The sequence below is a fragment of the Syngnathus acus genome, chromosome 2 (assembly GCF_901709675.1).
Source record: "Syngnathus acus chromosome 2, fSynAcu1.2, whole genome shotgun sequence".
Taxonomy (NCBI): domain Eukaryota; kingdom Metazoa; phylum Chordata; class Actinopteri; order Syngnathiformes; family Syngnathidae; genus Syngnathus; species Syngnathus acus.
Window position 1 is genome coordinate 6,119,252 of NC_051088.1, and position 25,010 is coordinate 6,144,261.

General features: G+C 41.2%; 1 protein-coding gene across 1 annotated transcript in view; it reads right to left on the reverse strand.

The window, feature by feature from the left end:
• LOC119118158 (kinesin-like protein KIF1B) overlaps positions 1–24,635 on the reverse strand; it is a 48,423-nt gene extending 23,788 nt beyond the window's left edge. Inside the window, 17 exon segments of the mRNA XM_037244956.1 lie at positions 1,348–1,423; positions 1,659–1,738; positions 2,371–2,582; positions 4,397–4,438; positions 5,060–5,202; positions 5,274–5,352; positions 5,718–5,793; positions 6,146–6,163; positions 6,315–6,380; positions 6,448–6,525; positions 6,771–6,882; positions 7,446–7,624; positions 8,777–8,845; positions 8,952–9,131; positions 9,241–9,317; positions 21,040–21,196; positions 24,344–24,635. Of these exon segments, the coding sequence (XP_037100851.1) occupies positions 1,348–1,423; positions 1,659–1,738; positions 2,371–2,582; positions 4,397–4,438; positions 5,060–5,202; positions 5,274–5,352; positions 5,718–5,793; positions 6,146–6,163; positions 6,315–6,380; positions 6,448–6,525; positions 6,771–6,882; positions 7,446–7,624; positions 8,777–8,845; positions 8,952–9,131; positions 9,241–9,317; positions 21,040–21,145 (1,593 nt within the window). The 5' untranslated portion in view covers positions 21,146–21,196; positions 24,344–24,635.
• Positions 24,636–25,010: the final 375 nt, after the last annotated feature.

Below are 25,010 nucleotides of genomic sequence, written 5' to 3' on the forward strand. Positions count from 1 at the left end.
GGAGACAGTTAACTATGACACAGTATATGTAAAATGTAAATCGGGTGAGCACAGTTGTCTATCAAACATTGCTTATAAATGACTACTACAAATACATCTTTTGACTGTCTGCTTAATGTGAGCTACCACAATACAGTTCTCTGTAATACAACCAACCTTCTTTGGGGAGAAGACCCCATTAAAGTCTGTATAGAGATCACAAGTCTTCTCATTGAAATGCTAACCAATGGAGCAGCAGTGAATGAGAGAGAAAAAAGAATGAAGACAAATGAATGTAAACAAAAATGAGGGTACAAAAAGATTACAGCTAACCGCATAGGATGACTTGGACTTTTGTGCACAAGAAACAGAAAATAGCAAGTAAGCATAAAGTCAAGACAAGGGATTTTCCACTACACGGTTCTGGTGCAACTCCATTCTATTTGGTTTGACTTCAAAATGGTTCTGAGGGAAACTGGTAAAAGCTGGCCACACTGACCACGTCAAGTACAAAGGTGTACAGACTAGAGTAAGGAGACAAATTTTATGTGAAAAAAAGACTTTGGACAACCAAAAAAATCAAACATGACAGAAGAGTGGAGACTGTGTGGAGTATAATGTTGCCGCATCCACAGTTACAACACAGCAGCAGGCTAAATAAATGGGTTTGGTGTTTCATTTTTTAACTTCTCGCCATGTATGACCAAATGTTCCAAGTGGGCCGAAAGCCAAATGGTATCCATGTGGCAAGCTTGGAAACCCGGCTGACCATGTACTTCGTAGTACCCGGAAAAGCCTTCAGAGTTGGTCGAGACATGTGGAGATAAGTAAATCCAACACTGTGAAAAACGGAACCATCACACTAGTCTATGCAAAGTTTCAGTAGCAAAAGCAAATAGAAGATTTGTTCTTGTTTCTTTGTTTCATTCTACGACTACAAAGAGAGGGCAGGATGGTACACAACTACTCTTTCTGAGGGAATTACTCAGGAATTTGACTTTTTCTGCCAACTTGAATCGACAAACCTTCTTGGTGGAAAAACAATCAAACTGTTCATCAAATGGACCTGCATTGCTGAGCTGAATACACAAAGAAGGCAAATCATCAAATTGTTCATCAAAAGGACCTGCATGGCTGAGCTGAGTACACGAAGAAGGCAACTCATCAAGCATGAAGACAAAGACAAACGATAAAAGATAAGATTAAAAGAAACATTGGAAGATGGTGCATGGGGGGTGTTTGCAGAACACTAACACGTGAAACACAAAGAAGGAAGCAAAGGAGGGGCGGAGCGAATCACCAAACTTCTGTCTGGAAATTCATTCCACAGTCAGTGTCTTTAAATGTGTATGATGAGAACTGGCTTACCTTTTTAGGAGAGAACACGCCCAAAGTGCCGCCATCTTCGCGGATTGCTACGCCCATTTCCGCAAGTAATGCCTCTCTATAAAAAAGACACAGCAGGTTTATCTTTGGTACACTATGGCAAACTGAATATATACACTGTAATGATAATTATCTTATTCATATTAGACAGCAGATGAAAAGTCATTATGTCCATAATATGTTGAGGATAATGGCACAAAAAAAAAAAAAAAAATCAACAGAGCTGCGCACGCTTTGATTGGTGGACAAACGATGGACAGTCAGTCCATAATATGTGCCTAATTGATAGTGACCTCTCCATGCGGATTGCTTCGGTCTTTCGCAGCTTCTCTTCCCAGGTTTCATTGAGCTCTGCAATGATCTTTTCAGATTCCTAAAAAACACAAGTCAATGTGTGAAAGGGCGTTCTAAAAAAATGTCTGTTCTTCTGGATTTGTTGAGAGAAGCCTCATACACTTATCCCAGTTTATCTAATATCATGTTTGCATGTACAAGGGTAAGCGGCAGGATCAAAAATACTAAAATAAACATGTGCCGCCTTTGACTAGTATGTGCCTCACCCCTGGAGCTAAAGAGGAATTACTCAGGTGCTATTTTTGTCCACTTTCCTCCATATCTGCGTCAGAGTTTGACGTCATTAGATAGCAGACAGAGGAGGCACTGTGGTTGTCACGGCAACTGCAGCTTCTAACGGTTGGTTACTTGCACTGCTCTATCAACAGTCATATGAGCAGTATTAGATTGATGGGGGGGTTATTGGTGGGTGCTTTGAAATTATATAACAAATATTAACATCTGATTTGAGTAAGATTTACTATACATTGTGTAATGATATATTGTTTAAGATAGCCCATAGTAGTTTATTGTCATTGTAGTCGAAAAGGCCTACCACACAAACAAGAAAGCATTTTGAGTGTATGTTTAAAAAAAAAAACAAAAAAAAAACACCCCTCTCTGACTTGTAGACTTCCGTGGTATGATGTAACCCACACAAACCAACTTTACCTTGAGCCTTTCAATAGCTTCTTCTCCACCAGGTGTGGACATGATGCGCTCTTGGATGCTGGTGGCCGACTGCAGAGCCCCCTGGCTGCACAGTGAGCCAGAGGACGGTGAGGCTGTCAGGGAACCAATAGGTGCTGTGGAGAAATGGCCAGGGCGTTGGTTCTCTGAGGCTATCAAGTATCTATTCTTATTGTTCTGAATGTCTTTGAGGTCTGAGGCAACAGCAAGAGGGAAAGAGAGATAACAACAACAGAGAGAAAAGTGGGACAGGACGGGATGGAGGAGTGATAAAACATTAAATGAAAGGAATCAAATACAAAATGAAGAGAGAGGAAGAAACAGACAGGGAAGGGGGGACAAAAGGAGGGAAGACCAATGTGAGACACACATTGTACCAACAGGTTAAGACACAAAGTAGCTACAGAGAAGCAGTCTTCACTCCACACAGTGGGGGTTAGTTCCTCCATCTGCTTTTACTGTTTGTAAAGCGAGTCAAAAACATCTGTATATGTATCTTCCTCTTTACAACTCCTGAAAATAACTAACTCATATTTGTGCAAAAACTGCTCTCCCTGTATATAGCGTGGGCGCCACACTGCAATTGCAAGATGGTTCAGAGGGCAAATGACAATGGACGACATGCTCCCCAAGTTAGGCGTGCAGTTCATCTCACAACACACACTCAAGAAACCACTTATCCCTCATCCACATCAAAAGTACAACAATGGGTCCAAATGTCAAAATAACTAAAGAGAAAATACATAGTTTTTGGAATATGGCACAATTTTTGCATCAAGGGCCACCATATTAAACTACACGACTTCTTTAGAGGACTTCGGCAGTCACAAGAGCCAAATTTTTGTTTTTTTGTTTTATTCCTTTACAATAAAAAAAAAAATATATATATATATATATATATATATATATATATATATATATATATATATATATATATATATATATATATATATATATTTTTTTTTTTTTTTTTTTTTTTTTTTCTGTATAATGTGAAATGGACCGTTAGTACAATGGAAAGGTGTTAGGAGGGAAGAAGTGTTAGGAATCCAGCACTGGGCAAACTATCAAATCAACTACTCACTCTAGGTTAGTGAAATCTCTTCAGGCTACAAAGAATTTCTATTTAATGCACCTTTTGTTCTGAAGCTCTGAACCTCAGTTTGACAACTGAGCAGTGGCATTCTAAAGCTTTGAGTTGTGTCACCTGCAGTGGACGATTAGTAAGAAAATAAATAAATACAAAGAGAGACAGCAGCCAAATAAGATGTGAGAAATAGTGCGTTAAAGATTGCAATGGAATAAATATTCAGGTGGATATGGAGAACTAGCCTGAAAAAGCAACACTCTTAATGATCACCTGGGACCCTTCAATGAGCAGATTCTATCAACACAAGCACATGCTAACCATGGCCAGACCAGCACAGCAAGGGAACAGTTCTACTAAGCTTTAGCTTTTCCGCATTTTCATGCAAAGCTGGTAGCAGTTTCATTTAAGGCTGGGCGATATGGCTATGTCAACATGAACTCAAAGATTACTATGCAGTTTTTTTGGGGGGGCGGGGCATTGATATGAAAGGCATCTTATGTTTAGCTGTCTTGAGAATTGGGTCAAGAGCAAGCGTTACAGTCTCAACAAAAGAGGGGCACAATAATTATTCAATGACTAATTATTTATTGTGATCTTAAAGAATTCTGTCAATTGTGTGGTTTAGTTGTTGAATAGCCTCTTATAGTAATCCTGGTCAAATGGAATACGCTAGATGGTGCGGCTTTAAAAACAAAAACTGATGAAGCCATCACATATTTGAAACATTTCCATCCGCAATCCAAATCTACAATTGCAAATTGACATTGACAAATTGTTGCAAAGAATACCCTATCAACTTCGATCTATCGCCCAGCCTTAGTTTCAATATAGAGCTAACCTGGGTCATAGAGCAATGTTATCTTAACTGCTAAAGAGCAAACAGCAAAAACAGTGCATGACAATCAGACATATACAAACATTTGATTCCACTTCCTGGGCAATCATCCCCCAGAGGATCAACTGAGGGGAAGTGAGAAAAGATGAAAGGGGTCAGAGTTGAAAACAGATAGAATGGTAGAAAGGGCTTTTAGACATTATTTACGGAGTAGAATGAGAACGAAAGCGGTGACGACAACAAATGGCTACACGGGTCTGGTTAAATGAAGTCAGTAATGAGCAAGTTACTGAAGGCCCAGTTTGCACCACTGGTATGTTGGAATCAAGAACCAAAATCAAGTGTCTAGGTAGGGGTATAGATTTCCATTGGTTGTCACATTGAAAGTAGTTACAGTATTATTTTAGTATTTGTGAGCATATTCACATCATCTACTGACTCAAGCAAGATTGTAACTAGGAGCCACTTGAATACCGCAATTGGGTTAAAAATCCTTTTTGATTCATCATATGTAAAAGTTAATTGGGTAGAGGGTACAGGCAATTATGAGGCACAAAAACAGAAGTGCAGCTGGGTTATTTTTTTGGCGTTAGCAAAACGTAACAAATAATTTTTAAAACTTTTTTTAAATAAAAACATTGAAATCTAACTTAATTTGTTCAGAGGGCAATGGAACCAGAAGCAGAAGACACTAGATGTTAAGAGAAGGTGGCCCATGCTGTGGGGAACATTGACGTAACACTCACTGTCCAGGATGTCTCCCAGTCCTTGTGCACGCAGTAGTTCTTTCAGTCGAGCCACTTCATCCTTAAGGTCACGCACCAGCTTATTGTTGGGATCCTCATTGATGACAGCATTGCATTTGATATTCTTTGCTCGATCAGCGTAGCTAGTAATCAAATAACAAATAGTCATGATCTGGAATTATTCATTACCATGTCCAGTGGGATGGAATCTTACCGCAGTGTGCTCAGAGTTTCATCATAATTGATATCAGCAGGACTGAGGGCGGCAACCATTGCAGTTCTAGAGTTTCCACCTATTAAAAGCAATAGGCATAAACCTTACGACATTCTTGCAAGACAAAAATCTCTATTTCATTAACTGTTCCCAACTGTTATTTGTGTAAGGAAAATGACATGCTGGTCTGTTTTTTTTTTTTTTTTTTAACTAAGAACTTTGAGCTAGTATGTACTTACTGCACTCTATGTACTACATTGTAAAGAGAGTGGCACAAACACGCTAAAGAACTTAGACAGTGTAGATTACTGGAATGCATATGAGGAATATTTGCTTGTAACCTCCACAATTACTTCTCTATCCCTGCATGCAAATTGTGTTTTTTGTTTGCGCCCATGATATTCAATCATTCTACTGCCAAGTGATGTTATACAATATTCCTACCAAGATTTTCCCTCAAGAGCCATGTCAAAACAGAGTCTCTGTATGGGATGAAGTCTGACTTCTTCTTCTTCTTGCTCTGAAATAAAAACGCAAATACATTTTTCAGGTGGAAGACAATTTGCACAAGTATGTGGTGTGACAACAATAGTGGTGGCAGCATACACTAGTATACACTATTTTGCATGATAACATAAAATAAAGCCACTTCAAATGCAACAAGTCATTTTGACTAACAGTGGAAGATCTTACAGCCTGGCAAAGAGTAGGTAAATAGGTTAACAATGTAGTTAAAAAAGGAGTAGTGGTGTCGTTAAAAAATGTATTAATAAAGATCAGACTGTCAACACAACGTATGACAAAAGGCAGTCAACTCTGGTGCATGGGGTGAATCGAACATCAACAATTTAGCTGCCAAAGGGTTTATTTACCTTGTTGGTACAGTTATCCTGTGTAAGCGGGTATTACAAGGACAGGAAAAAAGACAAGGGCAAATATTACAGCATGCCAAGGGGGAAAAAACCTTTCCAAGAAAGGGTTTTCACCTTAGTAGAGACAAAAGGAAAAGAAGAGCAAAATCGAAATGGACAAAACACTTACGACTTCAGCCAGGGCAGAGATGACCTTTCCTAACGTGGTTAGGGACTTGTTGATGTTTGCGCCCTCCTGCAGCCAACAGCAACAAGTTAAGCCATTTATGCTGTTATTCAGTTGTGCAAAAATTGAATCTTACCTTCAGCCTGGTCCCCTTAGCTCCAGTGGAATCTGCTCTTTCACTTCCTGCCAAGTCCACAAGACTAATTTTACTGACCTGAAAAGAGAGCAGAAGCCAACAATGAATTTGACCAATGGCGGATATATGATCTATTCATACACAAGCTGACTCAATGTGCTTTACATCATTAATGGTACAATATCAAAAAGCATTTGTACACACTGTGTAGCACAATATTAACCTGACTAAAAAAACAACAATTGTGGAACCAGTTTTTACATGAACAACTAACCCGAGTATAGCTAAATGCAAAAATGTCTCGAGTCTTTCAAGCTGGCTACCTTTTCAGTGGAAAGGTCTGTCTCGCTGTCGTGTTTTCGTTGTGTGAAGACAATGGTGAACACTGCATGGGACCTGCTGCTGGTCTCATTCATGTTGGTAGCTGCCACAGTTCTGTCCGTGAAAAGATATAGGCGTAATTGTATCGAGCCCAAACAACATAAAGCTTTGTTTCAACGTTAAATTTCAGCTTTTACACACCGCTGGGCTTTACACCTATTGGAGTGACTTAAAAATTAGGGATTATGCAGCATGGCGGAGGTGGATAATACCATGAAGACATCAGACAAACACGCAAGGCACGCTTATAGGGCTTATTTCTAGAACATGACGTGCAAAACCCATATCTCCGCCTGTGACTGTCCCACTTGAGTCAGCACAAGAAGATTAAGGCAAGGTTCACTCCTCCCTGCAGGAAATCGCACGATGACACAAATACACACTTACACGCGTACACCAATTCAATGCAAATTACTTCTGTACATGACTAATTTAATAAGAAGCTCTTAATAATTCAAACATTTAGAAAACATGGACTTCAAAGTTATGAATTAGCCGGGAATTTGTGTTTTCACGTGCAATACTAAATAGGAAAGTGAGATCAAAAGTTGCTTCATTCGGTTATATCCCTTCAACTTTTCTTCAAAATAAAATTATGCTGATCTGATCACACACACCTGGCCTTATTGCCCGCATCCATGAGGTCAGCGATGTCGGTATAAGAAGTAACAGCAAGCTTGGAGAGGTCCTCTACGTAGGGGCCCAAAAGTGGATGCTCTCTCACTCGGAGATTCCCTTTGTTTTTGGGATTGAGCAGATCCCGCACCCGCTCGCAGTAGATCTCCATGTAACTGACCTACAGACAAAAGAGGTGGTTTCGATTGCCGACAAATAAAGGAGGCTGAATTCCTGCCCGCAACGGCGCAAAACATCTTTTCTAGAATGCTCCACACTGTGCCCGCTTACATGGGTCCAAAATCGTAAGATTTAGTCCAACCCATCATTGTGCAGATTTAGACCGCGCCTCGTGTAACACTTGCACTCAGCACGAAAATAGAGCCCTGTGCGTTTTCATGATTTTATGTTGTTAGAGTAACATAAAAAAAGGTGCCTGAGAACCACGAAGCTTTAGCTTAAACAATCATTTGTAATCTGTCTTTGTGGTTGTCCCATCGAGATATGTGAAGCGCTTTATTAAAGCTGCAGCTGTATTAAAATGCGCTATATAAATAAAATGTATTGTATTGTAACACTAATTGATACGTTTTGGTGTCTTTTTATTAACAGTGAATCGCTCATTTTTACACTTGTATGACAGTTCTATACAACTTTCCAAATGGCTTATCTTCACGACAGTGAGCTGGAGTCCGGTCACACACAGCACATGTAGATAAATAACCAATCACATTTGCACTCACATTCAAAACTACACCGTGTTCTAAATTATTAGGCAAATGTTCTTTTGTCTGATTTTCATAAATAGACCATGCAAGTTGCACTCAGTGTCATTTTTAAGTTATCAATCGCTACAAAATAATTTGAATGTTTTCAAACAAACTTTTTTTTTTAATAATAACAAATAATAGTAACTAAAGACTGGATGCTATTAAATCTCATCATTGTATTTCGGTGCCTATATCATTGTACCTTTAATGGCTTTGCAAAAGCCGGCCGGCTCAGTGTTATTTTGCTGATGTTTTAATCTCTTATGAGCCCCAGCGTATCAGGACATCCTCATGCAGGATCTTTCTTTGTAGTTACAACAAAGCTGAGTGTGCATTTTAGGCCACTAGCCTCTCAGTACTGGAGCGCCATACCACTGTATCCCAGGTCTAACAACTCAGCAGGACCCTTTAATGTGAGAATCAATTATTTTCCAAGACGAATATTGTAGCAAAATCAAGATATTTTGACATTCACATTGCAAAAGACACTTTAGTGCTGGAAAAAGACATCAAAACATGCCGGAGGATGACTACAATAGCTGGAAAAATAGCCTGAAATTTACCTCTACTGAATAGGAGAGCTCCTCTTTGTTGTTATCCTCATTGATTTTCTCAAATAGATCTTCACAGAGCTGAAAGAGAGATAAAGACAGCATCTTGGAAAGAGCATTAAGTGCATTAATCAATTAAAAAAAAATCTGTAGCGCTACTGTCAATAAATAGCACTGAAAGACAAACCATGGGAATGATTCCTTCCTGGCCCTCCTCCTGCTTGCCCATCATGGTGTAGGATTTGCCAGCCCCAGTCTGGCCGTAGGCAAAAATGCACACATTGTAGCCTTCAAAGGCATGCTGCAGCATTTCCTTGCCAATGTCATTGTACACTTGGTTCTGTGCGGCAAAGCAGGGGTCTTCCGGCTGCAGCAGAACAAAGGACAGAAAGCATAGAATGTTAAACTCAGAGAACAAACAGGGGATGTATTTCCTTTATCAGTCACGATAATCAAAACAAAAACGCTTGACTCACCGTCGTGTGGGACCAGTAGGAGTAATCAAAACTGAAGGTCTTTGCTGGTTCTTTTGGGGCTTTGGGGTTGAGAATAGCTGAGGATGAGGAACAAAATTATGGCTTATGATGACTTTCACTATTTTGCGGCCCAAAACACAAAAGTGCAGTACCTGGCACGGACGCAGTGTATTTTTCTGAGGAGCACACATGGTGTTTCAACTTTTATCCCACTTTTTTTATTTTATTTTTTATTTAAATGACTCCGAGCATAGGGAACCTTTACTGAACCATGTAGTGGGATACACCTGCTATATCTGCCATGGACCTGATGACACTTCACTTATGCACGGCTGAAGTGTGACATTTCATAATGAACAAGAATCTGCAACTACGTCTGGCATTTCATCCCTCTCAACCATGCTTCCTGCTCACCACAGGCAATCTATTAAAGCTTTACGCACTGAATACGAGATGGAAAGACAACAAAGCACATGCAAACTGAATCTTTACTGGAGGATATTTTCAGATATTGATATCTTGGTCTGCTCACTGCTTTTCAAACCTCTTTACTGTTAAACAAACCTTCTTGAGTGTCAACGTAAACACAAAGGGCTGGCGGACGGGGTAGATGTGCAAATAAGTGAGAGGGAAGAATTTTTGAAAGACTAAGTAGCAGCTATCATGTGAGCAACAATGCCATAATTATCTGAGCATTTCTAATGGGAAAAGCCTAGACTAGCAACACAATTTAAGAATGCTTAAGTGGCTTTCACATCAAGATGTCCCCATCAGAGTACTCAGAGGATTCAGCACGCTTATCAATAATGCAGGAGATGTGGAGAGACGGGGATTGAGTGTCACCCTCCATCGGTCACATGCTGACAGAAAAGCAGGTGTCCTCAGACACTGAAACACTGACAACCTCATGCTCGATCTGTGACAATTTCATCAGCAGTGCACTGCGCTGAATTCCAAATTGTGTTCAGAGAGGTAGAAAAAAAAAATGTGTTTAATTTAATTCATTGTTTTGTAATACACCTAAATCTTGATTTTACGCAGAATTTGGACATGATGACGAAACTGCATTAGACAGAGAGTGGCGTAGGATCGAAGCAATCGAGATTTAGGTGAATGTTGATTGTGGATAGAGGGTGTGCACAACTGGGCTGCAACCAGCAATCAAATTGTCCAAAGAAAAACAATGTGATATTGAGCTGCACGGCATATACCTGTATGAACTATTCTTGTGCTGTGGCATATGAACAAAAATGTCCCTGTAAAATAAATGTAATAAAAAGCCCATCCATACTATCTGCTGACAGGTTAAGGTACAATGGCAGAGCAGGAGCTTCCATATTGGTTACTGAAAGTGGATACAGTGAGACAAGTGGCTAAATACAGCCTAAAGTTCACCTTTAACCTGCCTCCAAAGGGAAATTGGAGACAGGGCATTTAGAAACATTGGGGTGTTGTGGTAACCAGTGCCGCTCCGTTACCCTTTCCTGGAACAATTTACACGGGCAAATAACAAGAAGGAAGCTTAAGCGATGACTTGGTGCCAGTGAACACCAATAAAACTGAAAGATGACCACGATAATGTAGGATGGCCGTGACGAGAGAGGGAACCAACTCGTCTTTCTGATAATCACACTTGAGCTTTAGCTCACTATGTGACATTATGCACAGTCGAGTGAAAAACAAAAATGGGGGCCTACGCACTAACAGCAAGCCAGCCAAGAACCAGAATGTTAATGAAACGTTCCCTGATTTCAATTTATTAACATTCTCAGCAAAGAAACCACCCTGGACTTAAAATGGCAGACGAGTCTGCTATGTAATGAACACAGTCATCGCACGTCTTTCCAAACCATGGCAACAGGTGCGGAAGCAGTTACTGCTTGGTTGCCATAACAACTTCAACTTGGCACACAAGAGAGGACACAGCACCTTGCGCTCTGTATTTTGTTTCTTTAACTATTCCCGCACAGCTGTTTGGTTGACAGTGTAAAGAAAACAATGTCGCAACTGCATACCCAAAGAATAATTTCAGCATTGTAACACTTAAACCATGTACCAAGAGCGAGTGTAAATATTTTGCTTCAAAAGTCAGACAGACGTTAAGCTACTGAAAATGAGGATTCCAAAACAACTTTCATAATGCGAAAAAACACACCAATATTATTTAATCACATCTTGACAGCATATACAAATAACTGGGCCAGCATCAGATTATCCCAAAACACTTAACTCACACTAAAGGATGGCATGGAATGAACAATGAGACAAGTCACTGAGCAAAGATAAATTCAACACAGAGACACCACTAAGGGAAGGCTTAGTCAAATATTTATTTGCTCCTACATGTCAGTGATGTGGATTTTTGGTTCCTGATGAGCAGGATAGTCAAGTCAAGTCAAGTCAAGTTTATTTGTATAGCCCTAAATCACAAGCAGTCTCAAAGGGCTTCACATAGACAAAAAATTGACAATTATTCTCAAAGCATCCCCTGATCTTAAGCTCCCAAAAGGGCAAGGAAAAACTCAAAAAACCCCTACCAGGGGAAAATGAGAAACCTTGAGAAGGGACCACAGATGGAAGGATCCCCCTTTCAGGATTACCAGGCTGCAATGGATGCAGAGAGGGCACATAAAGTACATAATATGAAAATCAATGAAAAAGCGGATGTCCAAGTCAAAGCGAAGAGCTGCCGGAGGTGCCCTCGATTGTCCTGGCAGTGTCTTCGAGGAGGGTAAGCTGCAGTTCCCTCATCCTGAATTGGTCCACGAGAATCCAGATAAGGATAAGGATAAGACAAACAGGTTGTTAGTGTTCCATGTGTGCTTCCCATTTCATGATGAGGTGCATAGATGGGAAATTGTCCTGCACTCTGTAACTTAGGATGCAGGAATGATTTTGGTTTTGTAAAATGTAAAAAAAAAAAAAAAAAGAACAAACAATTGGGCAAATACGTGCCGAGGTGTGTGCCAGTTGAATTCAAATTAGTTTGCGTTTCAGTCATTGGAATGGTACTTGCCCCCCTTGTGGCCTGCATAAATATGAACTGCAATGTGATGCAATTGTTGACCTTGGAAGAACATCTATGCAGCTCTCATGCAGTATTGTAGAGTGCCCTTTTGCCGAAAATGTGCATGGTCGTCCCACAAGCAGCCAATAGCATTCATTGTATTATGAGCATAGTAAATGCAATGCAACTGTCACCATGGCAACAAAGAATCAATTAGTTGACACTGGCTATCCATGCAAAATCCTACTATAGAGTCGCATTCCAATGAAAACCATGCAAACTATCTCCTCTTAACTTCAACTTTTTAACATGACTAGATTCTCTATTGTCTCTTCCACGTACTGATAAGAGTATGTAGCCAAACCACCAATGAAAATGTGTAACGTTTGTAAAGAGCACTGCATCTATGTTTGCTGTCAGAGATGTCTTTCGCAAAACATACTTCTGCTTTAGGCCACACCTCCATTTACTTTGTAAACAAGACGCGTAGTGTCAGACAACTTGTTGAAAAGCCCCGAGGTGTCACTTGTCTTAATGAGCCAACTGGTGCCAACCTCACATGACAAATTTCATGTTTTGAGAAGATGATTGACAATAATATATACACAATATATTATGAAACCGCTGAACCGATGTCTCCATGTCAAAATTAGGTGACTTTATTTTACTTGTCACGTTAATTGCGTGAAGTTAACAAGATCTTTATTGGAAACTTGACGTTATATCTTACAAGCCAACTGAAACGAGTTATGAATATCACTTGGGCCATAATTACATTTGTAAGCGTTCCAATGATGACAGTGTACACACACATACAAGTCAGCAGTGGTGGTTGGGAAAAGAGGTGATAAATCTCCCAAATGAGATTAGCATGAATCCTACTACAGAGACAGTTACATCACAAGTGGAGACGATTTCGTGCAAAGAACAGCCCCATGCCCGAACACTATGTGTATAAATGACTTATGTGTGTGGCTACAGTATGCGTGATCTGAAAACTGGATGTCTCATGACCAAGCCACATCCCCCTGCCTAATCAAAGATATGCCCCATGCTATCACCTTGCACGTACAGTCATCCACAACATGACAGCTGTTATGCTACGTCTAAATAATATTGCCACTCTCTAAGAATTTCCGCACGCATTGTGGTGAAAAAAAGCACCGTTGACATAAGCTGATGGTTTGAGCAGGGCTACAGGACGCTAACGGTTGTTTGCTTCAAAATAGCAGAAAGACTGCAGGTGTTACATTTTGCATTGCCAGAGAATGAATACTTGGTGTCCCTCTGTAGCCAGTGTCATGGAAGAGTGTGATGTATCCCGGTTGCCTGGGCTGCAGTACAGATGGCAGAGTTATCAAGGGATGCAACTCAAAGCTGTGAGCTATAAGTAGTGACCATGCGCCGCTTGTTCAACATTCGATAAACAGCTGAGCTTGCTGCAGGCACAGCGCCGGACATACATTTCCAAAACAACTTTGTTAGTGCATTGGTTACAGAGCACCTCAAAGTCCTGTCAAGGACATGCAGTGCGTCTTCTACTCACAAATGCACCCAAAAACAATGTAGCTGTGACACAGAACCCCCAACCCATCAATAAAAGGTTGATTGCGTCATTTTTGTCAACAGAGAGCGCGGATGGGGAGGAAGTAGGAAGAGTTGAATACAATGCACTGAATACAGGGTACTGTAGTTGACTGCAAAACATGTTAGGTAATCTCATCTGTTGTGACAAGGCATTATGTGACCAGCACACACCATTACAATAGTCATTTTCAGATTGCATGACTCATCTCCCTTTTTTAGGTTTGCAAGTAAATTAACTTAAAATAATTAACCTTACAGAGTGCTGCACTGGTGTATGGCCGCCATCATATGATAAGACTGATGAACCTACTCAAGTACCGTAATTTCTGGACTACAAACCGCACCCAAATATAAGACACACCAGCTCGAATCAAGGGGAAACTCCTGTTTTGTTTATACATAAGCCGCACTGGAATACAACCCGCGGGTGTTTTAATGTTTAATTTCCATATATAAGAGAATATGCGCAAATCACACAATATCATAAAAATGATGAAAAATCTATAGCTATGCCACACTGGACTATAAGAAGCAGGGTTCAAAGCTTGTGCAAAAAGTAGCATCTTATAGTCCGGAAAATATTTACGGTATTTCTTAGCCTCTCTATGAAATTTAAAATAAGTAGTAGGGACAAGGATGACTACTGATTATGTATTCGTTAAGCATTTGGTCAATTGTCAATCAACTGTGTCTTAATGTAATGACGTCAAAAATTGAGGAGGTGCAGTTGAGTCATTCTTAATTGTTTGTAGTTTAAAGACAGCATGGCTATCAGTTACGGGAAGTTGTGCTACATCTACACAGAACCAAAGTACAGCATTTCAAAAAACGATATACCACCTCCAATAATAATTAATCAATTAATTCAGGGACGACTTTGGTTTGTTCATAAATGCATGGAGAAACATGCACGAAATGGAAAATTGGACATTTGATGATAATATAAAGTTACTTTGGCGCTGATAGAGTGTGCGGTGCTGGCCTAAGCGCCAGCTGTTCCAGGTCCGACCGCTGCCTATTTATACATGAGCAGATGGAAGCTAGTGCTTTGCATGCCGACAGACTGTCAGTGACAGGAAGGAATGGAAAGATTTCAGCCGCCCAAGCAAGCCGCCGCAATGCCTGCCAAAGCATACTGTACATTGCTCACACAGCCCACAAGCACTGAAAACTGCTGCATACTGCGACTGTCTTTTGATATTAACAGCTCACGCAGACACACACACACACACACACATTACTGTGGAGGTGGGGTTGTAGAAACCACCAGAGAGAGAAAACATGCTGACCCAGCAGGACTCCGTTCGGAAAAACAATAGAACTACAAAGCAAGCCTGATGCATGTGACGTTAAACCATAAAGCACTAAGCTGACCCAAAATGAAATTCTTTTACTGGCTTACAAGTGTTTGTTATTAAACACAACTGCTAGAACAGGGTTAATATTAACTAAAAGATACTTGACTCAGGTGATGCTTGCGACGTTAAACCATACAGCATTCAGCTCACCCAAAATGAAATTATTTTACTGGCTTACAAGTGTTTGTTATTAAACACAACTGCTAGAACAGCGTTAATATTAACTAAATGATATAAGACCAACTGGCTTTTGAGTTTATGGTGTTTGTTTCCTTTGGGCCTTACTCAGGATAGATGTTCTCCAGCTTGCAGTTGTGTTCTGGACAGGTTCCCCATCAAAAAGACAGACAGACAGACACACATGAAGCCTCGATAAATGTGTCGACAAAACTTCTGACAATGTTCGTATTTGGCCCTTTAAAGATAGATCTTTAGGAACTGGCAATGCAAACTTGAAGTCAGTGTTTTGTGCCCTAATCTTTTTAACATTGTATTCTCACAAATTTCTTTCTGTTTCAATGAAAATCGTACTGTTCAGAGTAGACCTTTGAAAGAAACGCAGAAGAGCTTAGAGTCACAGCTAACAACAGGAAAGCATTTTAAAAAGCAGTGACCTGGATTTCCTCAGCTTGCTGCAACTCAGGGACCCCGAGTATCGCTTTAACTGCTTTCAGGCTTTACGTAAGCGCTGTGACATCATGAACAAATCTGTAAGATCTGTGGGCGGACAAAAAATTCTCAAGCTAATGTCAGATGACGAGCACATTTCATCCATTTTCTGGAGAGGTGGGCAGGAATGTGTGTCGTTTGTTTATTCATCTGTTATATCTCTGCTGTACCACAAATAATTCAAAACTCCCAAAAGTTAAAGACGATCAGTTCTGCGGTCACATCAATGTTAGTCTTCAAACACGACATTCCGCTAACCTCTGACAATGTCCTCAAGAAAAAGCATTGCACCCACTAAGCGCATCGTGCCTAGACTGTCAAACTGCGCAGCGGCACTATGAATTCAGCCCTCAGACTGTGGGAGGAAGGCAAACTAAACAGTCTGGAAAAAGAGCAGGGTCGGTTTGGGCACAATCGCTGTAAAAACACTTTCCCGTTCTTGAATGTGGGAAAGAGCGCAGCTATTTCACCCAAGCTCTGCAAAGAAATTCAGTGAAGGTAACGGGGAAGAGATACAATAAACCATTAGCCATCTTTTGGCAAAGATTTGTCTCAGTAAAGCCACATTCACTGCAGTTTGATTTGCCTAGGTGTAGTCTTGAATGGTAAAACCGTTGTCTGGCTTGTTTTTATAGGTGATTAAGTATAATCCAGCAGGATTGAGCAACAAGAGGATCATGACATTGCTACATGCCAACATTGGAATATAAATAAGAATCATGAATGGCTGTGTTTTTGTTCTTCTATTCCACCCATCACTTGATTATACGTTGACCAATATTGTGTTACACTACAGTCCTGTACAAGAACATGACTTGACTATTTTTCTTTGCAGGTTTTACAGCATTGTTTCATTTTGGAACGTTCTACTGTACAGTATGTTTACAAACTCAAATCGGTTGATGAAAAAGGGGTTTCAGGGTTTTTGATTAGAAATTAGTGAGAGCTGCTTTTGTGTGGGTGGCGTAGTAGTGCACTCAATCCCAGCCAATGAATGAACAAGCATTGTTCAGTCACCTAGATGCTCTCCTTTTGTATACCACTGTCCAGTATGTGCTAAAAGGAAACCAGAAAAACAACACAAGACTCTTTGTCCTGCGGACATTCTCTAACAACTATTTGACTGAGCGCATGCTTAACAAGTATGTACGTATATTGAAACAGATCCATTTAGCATGTTGTGATTAGATGCAAAGGGCCTTGTCTTTTTCATAAGATTAGAGTCAGTTGAATACAAAATTCTGCAAAATATTTGCCAGCCATAAAATATAAACTGCATTAGTGGACTTTATGAAATGTGCCACAAAGGTTGAATCATCTTAATCAAATTCCTGAAAAACACCCGTCAATGGGCAATTTGATTGACAATTCAAAGTGACACAGCAGCATGACTCCCTTTATCCTTTGAGCTCAAATGTACAAATATTCAAATTGCATCGATTTGAAATCAAGCTGCGCGACGGCCTGTGATGCTGCGTCACGCTCCCCTGCATGTGAATAAAGCTTGTGCACGATTTTGGCTAATGTGGCTGCTTCCAGAACTCCCCTCCCCCATCTGGCAGGCCGGCTCCGACTACGTATCCATTCACCGCCGTCACAGGCTCAAACGGACAGTGATCAATGAGGTGAACAAAATGTAGCACGACTCAAGTGTAGCCCACCGCACTACTTGTAAACAAGACTGCTCATTACTCACAACAGAGGGGCACGGTTTTATTTTTGATAGTCACTTAAAACAAAATCTCTGTAGATGAGTAATTTCAAATGAAGGTCTAGGTCTATTTGAACATTGACAAAGTTATTCTCTCATTGACTCTCATAGAAACAGTCATCAGAGAAAATTGAGTTCAGCGGCTTTGATCTAATAGGGTTTCCACGACAGTAGGGGTGGCGCTCGAATCAAACCCTGCACTGAATTGTGAGGCAGACATGCATCACCGTGCAGAATCAATCTCTTTCTATTTCTAATCTTAATCTACAGCTATTAGCTGCAGCTATTAAAGTAAAATAAATGACTTGTTGAGAAGCAGTCAGCAAGATGCAATTATATTAGTGCCTCAAGAGTCTTATGACACAAACACAGCGGGTACTGATAACAGACACAGACATCTGCCTGCAGATCCCCCCCCCCCTCCCCTCGCTTACGCCCTCATTAGGAGGTCAGTCTGAAATGTCAAGCCGCTCTCCAAGTGGCGCACGTGGGCACATGTGTGTTGTGTTGGTCCGAGTCAATCCCAGCATGAGGCGATAGGGAATATGACACCCTGGAAAGTCAGCGCACACTTGACAAGGGTCACCGGGATTACGGCGGAAGGGCGTGGCATCCCGAGGCAAACCTGTGGATTACTGCTACTAATCAGGTCAATCGGGCCTGTCTGCAGAAGGTTCAGCGGCATCATGATATGCCATAGTCGTACCGACATCCAAAAGATGGATCCTGACCGAGCAGCACCGACCGAGCGCAGTGCGCTCAGGTGAAGTAACCAGTTATATTTTGTCACCATCCACTGTAGTGCACACACAGAGTGGAATTGAAGTGGCTAGGTGACATTTTAATTGCAGTGTTGGCATTCAGTTTGTCATCCGGTGAGGTGGTATTATGTAACATGCCCTTCAAAGACATAAAGTTGGGGGACGCTGGTGTCTTTTCCTGAAGCATTTGCGGTACCATTCCACCCAAATCATGCGTGACACCCACACACGCAAACACACGCCTGTTCCACTACAATCAGACCTTCACTGATTGCATGTTCTGTTGACCTTTTTTGGCCATCCATACATGCAAGGCTGGAGACCGGGAACAGAACACGAGTTATATAACTTACTTCGAGAAGCCATCAGGCCCATATTGAAGGCAGGCTCTGGTTGCAATTTGAAGCACAGGCAAAATTGATAAACGTATGGCATCATGATCGTCATCCTTTTCAAATGGCATTGGCTCTGCTTTGTAAGTGGAGGAGTCTTGGATACATTCCCTGAATGGTGAATAATCAGTTTGCAAGCACTCGATCCTTGACAACCCTCCATGCATAAGGAGCAGGCTGAGAGGGAGACAGCATATCCTGCCTTTGCCCCAAAGCGCTCTGTTTTGCAGTGTTATTGACACAAACAACCCCAGCATACGCCTTTGCTACAAAGACCAAGATTTCTTGCGAATAAAGCAAGAGCATGCGCAGTTAGAAGACGGTAACCAGATCGTGTTCACAAGCCAAGATATTTGGGTTAGAAGAGAGGTAATCAGGGGTTGTGTTCAGAATTCTAAACACCTAATTAAGGGCATATTTGGGTTCTTGTGTTCGTTTACTTGGACTAAAAATTGAAGACTTCCAAAATTCGGGTTTCAAAAGGGTTATTAACTGCATTAACTCCACTTTTAGTTATGATGCCTTACAGTCTGCATCTTCAACAGCAAGTACTTGTTCATCATCTGCCAAACCGTGATTTGGTTTTTGCTGGCCATTAGCTCCAGACAGTGACCTACTTAATAATCTTGAAAATGACTAGTGTTCTCGTGGCTAGTTGACTTTGGACGAGACAATCAAATGCGCTGTATTTGTGCTACTTGACATGGATGAAAGCGTGCATGTGTGTTTTACTAGCGATGTTCAGCCTTTCAGCATCCTAATAAGATAAGCGTTCTCAGCATACCATCTGCAATGAAGTTCCAATGAAGTGAGAGGGTGGCCGCCTGCCAGCGCCCCTCTCGGCTCTCCAATCTGCCCGTGTGCTAGGACGATGAGCAAAGGACTATGCAAGGACTATCCGTGCCACCAAAAGAAACGCTGCATATTCTACTGCAGCTCTGCCACAGACCACACACACCGCCCAAAAGGGATACTGGTATCGTGAAGATCCAAAAACATGGAGGACAGCCACTCCGAATTCCACACAGAGCTTTCTTTGGCTGAGAGATAAATAAAACAAGTCAGCCATAACGGGTTTGAGAAACTTGGGTAGATTTATGTCAGCTTAGTCTAATAAGTCTGATATGACTGACAGAACAAATTCACAGTTGGGAGAATAGTTTGGTGTTACTGGGTCCATGAATGTTCATAGCAGATAGACTTGAGCGCATATCTCAGATGGAAGAGGAAGTATAACTTAAGTGCAAGCCGGCACCGTCTAAATCTTGATGACTCACAGTCACAAAAAGCACACGTGTTCAATCACAAGACCATGACACACATTCCGCCCATCTTTCTAAAGACAGCTCTCAGGAATAGCAATTATGACGATGGCTCAAGTTATCAAAAAGCATAAAAAAACTAACAATCCAATAAACATTGTATATATAAAAAATTTTAACTAACCATCAATTAGTACATTATCTTGTTAAAGTTATCAAAGTCAGTGTTGTATTTTTGCAACGTAGTATGTACTGTACTTGAGAAAAGTAAAAAAAAAAAGTGAAAGGTGAGACGCCATCAGTGACACAACTTTAATGACAATTAAATTTGTCTTTAAAGTTAATGTTTTATCATCTTAATAATATTTGGAGGCTGTGAGTAACAACTTAAAACAAACACACAATTATCATAAATCTTACAATGTGACAGTTTCTCTCTGTTTTTAATAGTTAAAACAGGACGATGTGCTTTTAAATCGAACAAATCAGACCTCACAAGAATGGATTGTGTTCAACGTCATACCTTTCTTATCAAATTTACAGGCAAATAAAAGTAGTCATCTGGTAAACTTGTTAAGTCTTGGACATACAGTATGCACAATGACTAATCATTCAGCTCTACAAAGGATATGACACTCGTCATAACAAACCATAAAAAAATATGATGAGTCGGGGGTGTGGTCAGGCTGCGCCGTAGCCGCCGGGTGTCCAGCTATAAACCAACACAGCATTTCACACACACAAACTCCTCAGGCATGCAGGCCACATCAGAGGAGGAGGAGGATGAGGAGGAATGTCACCCTGTAAATCTTTTTCATTATTCTCTTCAGGCCTGTTTGTCCCCAACTGTTTCACTGTTCACTGCTAAAAGGCCCAAAGGACGGTAGGGGTGTGGAAACTACAGCTCGTGGGTTATATGTGGCTGCCGAGAAAATTGAATCCGGCCCACCGTGTTTTTCCATAAAAAGGATTTTATAACGTTTGTGTGTGTGCGTGCGTGCGTGCGTAAACTTCGCTGAACATGTCCAACGTGTGCACCTTCTTAGACTTACTTGTAGTGTTGCCTTGCATTTGAATGATACATTTCGAATCCTTGCTCGTCTCCCTGGAGTTGAAGGGTCGAACTCGAACAGCGACTTTCACTGATGCTCCGGACATTTTTGCCGTGCAGGACTGTCTCCAAGTAAGTTGTGTCGTGTGCCCTCCCTCCTAGAGGATGAAGAAAATGTTCACGTTAAACACATGAAGGTATGACAGGAAACTGCAACAGGCAACAAAAATGGTTCAGAATGACCACATTTTCCGCACCATAAGGCGCTTTGGGTTAAAAGGCGCAGACTCAATTGCAGGGGCTACTCTGTATTCGATCCACACATTGGATTATAGGGCGCATGCATGCCATGACTTACGGTAAAGAAAAAAACATCGCGGGAACAAGACTTTGAGTTCGGTTTTACTTTATTCTACTGTGTACTGTACTCACATTATTGTTAATCGACATTCATACGCAAATCCATCAAAGTCTTCATCTTCTGTATCCAAATGAAACAGTTGGGCAAGTTCGCCATTACACAAACAAGTTCCTTCTAGTCATTGTCGCATTGCTGTCACGTTGCTCTTTGGCAATGATCCCAGCTTTCCAGAAAGCTTGAATTGTGCCTCATAAGCATGTCTCTTCGTCGATGCCATGACCCTCTAAAATGCTGTTTGCTTTGCACAAACCGAAAGTATTTATCAATCGCCGTGGCAGTGAGTACTCTGACTGGTTTACCGCCCCGGTCTACGTATTTTACGTACAACGTAATGACCTCCGATTGGTTCATCGGGTCTACATATGACATTTAGATATTACGTCCCTGCATATGGCGGCAGCCACATAACATGTACAGATTTTGGAATTCTGTCCACACAAAAGGCACACCTTATTAAAAGGCGCACCTTCGGTTTTTGAGAAAATGAAAGGCTTTTCAGTGCGCCTTATGGTGTGGAAAATACAGTAGTCTGCCTGGGCCTTGATGAAATCCAGCAAAATCATGTTGCACCACTTGCACTACAACTTAGACCGGCATTTAGCCGGTCTAAATTATAGTCTACTTTCTGCCACCAGCTTGTCAGGTGCGCCGGGGACGTATGATAGAAAATGCCCTCTGGTCTACCGATTACCCAAACACGATAAAGCATACTTGAATATGCGCTAGTTTTTACGCCGAGTGCATGTCTACAAAAATACACCTAGTCACCATGATTCACAATTCAACCATTCGCTCATGCTTTTGTGCTTTTTCTACTACACTCAAAATGCCACAAGAAGGCCCCAAACCCCGGGAAAATAGGAAATTAGTAATTGGTGTCAAGGAAGTATGCTGAGGCGATACATCTCGCCTGATCTGTGTTGTTGATGGAAGTTGTAGAGAGGCTTCTGGGCACTTCTGAGGTTTTTTTTTTTTTTTTTTTTTTTTAAATAATCTCTAAACTATTTATCAAGGGTAATGCTGACTTGAAAATATATTAGAGGGTTCGAGGATCGAAGTTTAACATAGTCAACTCTAAACACTTTTAGTAGGGATGCACCGAAAATTCGGCCACCGAATATTTTCGGCCGAAAATGACCCAAAAGTGCATTTTCGGTTTTTGGCCGAAAGACCTAAATCACCGAAACAACACGGCCGAAACTTGTGATGACGTGAGCAAACAGCGCAGCCAGCACGCGGGAAAACGGGATAAGAGCCAGCATGTCTGCGGTGTGGACTGATTTCACTATCTCAGAGAAAGACCCACGGATAGCGATTTGCAAAACATGCAATGCTGAAATTTCAAGAGGGGGTGCATCTGCAAAAAGTTTCTCCACGTCGGGTTTAATTCATCACCTGAAATCCAAACATCCCGATCGCCATTCTGAATATGAGAAGAAGGCGACACAGAAAAGCAAACTGACACCGAGCACGCCCACTCCGTCTGTGGCGGACGTTTTTGAAAAGGCAAGAAAGTTTGTGCATCCACAATTCTTGGTGGATTTGTTGTTGATAAAGGCTATGGTAACCATTGTTTTGATACACTTTTATGTTGTACACACAGAACAAAATTTAAAAGGCACTTGACTTATGCACTTTGTGTTTTTATAAGAGAACATATTTAATTTTACAGTCTTTCAGCAGGCCAGTCAGTTATGAGCCTGTAAATTATTTAATGTACACAGGAGTGGGGTCAAGTTAAACATTTTATTTTTATTTTATTTTTGAATTTTAATTTATATTGTGCATTGTTGTAATGTCAGTGCTAAATAAATATTTTCATACTTTTGTAACTGGTTTATTGCAATGCCTTGATTTTAGTGAGGTTAGTACACATGTAGCCATAAATGCTGTGGTTCTAATAACTGACATAATCATTTCTTTCGGTGTTTCGGTTTTCGGCCTTGGTTTCCTCATTTTTGGTTTTCGGTTTCGGCCAAGAATTTTTATTTCGGTGCATCCCTAACTTTTAGGGAAGTAAATTACTTGCTTTTTTTTTTCTTTGCTATTTGCAGCGCATCTCCAACCCCAGTGAAGACTGAAAACAAAAACTTTACAAGTGTGTTCCAAAAGCCAATTCCAAATACCAACCATAAGACGTCAGAAGAAAACTTTTTATACATCCAACCCAAGGAAATCTTTACTTTCCAGATGCTTGCGATTCATCAATAAGCCTACTTGTTGAAGCATACGCCCATGAAATTCTATCCAGCAGCCCGTTTGCTTGGCGCTACGGAAGGACGGAGGGCCAGGCCTGGCCGGTGCATCCTTTTCGAACTGTCCAAGTGAAAGGGCTCAGACCTTGTTTCCCATTAAAAACAAGATGTGGGCAAGCGTGCTAATCCTCTGCTGCTGTACGTTATTCAGTAGTGCGACAGGATGCAGCCGGGTGCTTTTTTTAGCAGCACAGCATTGTCCCCGATGAACCGTACGTGTGCGGCTAAAGTGGATGGCATTGAATGAAAATTGTCAGGACATTTCTTATTTGATATCCTGGGTTATTTCGTTTGCATAGGCATTGTTAAATCAGCGCAAAGTTAAACGCCTCTAGATTTTACATATGGCACACGATCTCGCATCAGGCGGCGGAATAATTTAGTAACTCAATTACTTTCAATGAATTTGTAAGCCGATAAAAGATCGTGTAAAGTAGGAGTTTTAAAGAGTGGGGTGGGGAATGGACCGTGTAACGGTACGGATTCACCCCCATTCACCCGCCCGTCTGGGACAAGCTATAGCAGGCTAATGCTCACCAGCCAAGCCACAAACAAATGCCTGGTATTACTGAGTAATAACCACCTCGTTTACTGGGGACATTAGGGGATTTAAATGAGTAGTTACTCACCTTCAAAGACTGTCACTCCAGAAGCGTCAAGACCATAGGGCAGCGGCAACCACTAACGATTAAGCTAGCGGACGTCAAACGTGTTGTTTTTCTATCAGAATGCGCAAGCGGGGAAACTGTCGTAAAGTCCACTCTGGCGAAAAAGGCCCATTCTAATGGTGTCCTCCGCCGGCTGGAGCTCGAAGCGTGACCAATGACTTGTGAAGCCTTGTTTCCCCGTAAAGATGATAAGGCGGAGGTCTCTGCAGCCAGGCGGAGAGAATTGATCAAACTGTCTTGATTTACCGAGATTACGTCAACTCCCTCGCCAGCGCTGAGAGTGACAACTCGCTTGGCCAATGAGAGATTAGATTCGGATGACTAATAGCCAAATAAACCAATAAGCATCTTCGAAAACGGAAGAGGTGCGGTTTTTCCATACAGTGACGCCCCACTGCAGGATTTCTTCTTATCAGTGCTCCCTGCAACACACAGCCAATGCAAAGATCTTACGTCTACAGTTTTACTAGTATGTATCTGTTTTAGTTTATTCGATAAGGAACTTGCACAAGTAACATCATTAGGGACGAAAATGTGCTTCACAACAAAGTTTAGCTCGCTGAGCTACTTTCCAGTACAGGGAACATTCATCTATTTTCTGAACTGCTTCTCCTCACGAGGGTCGCGG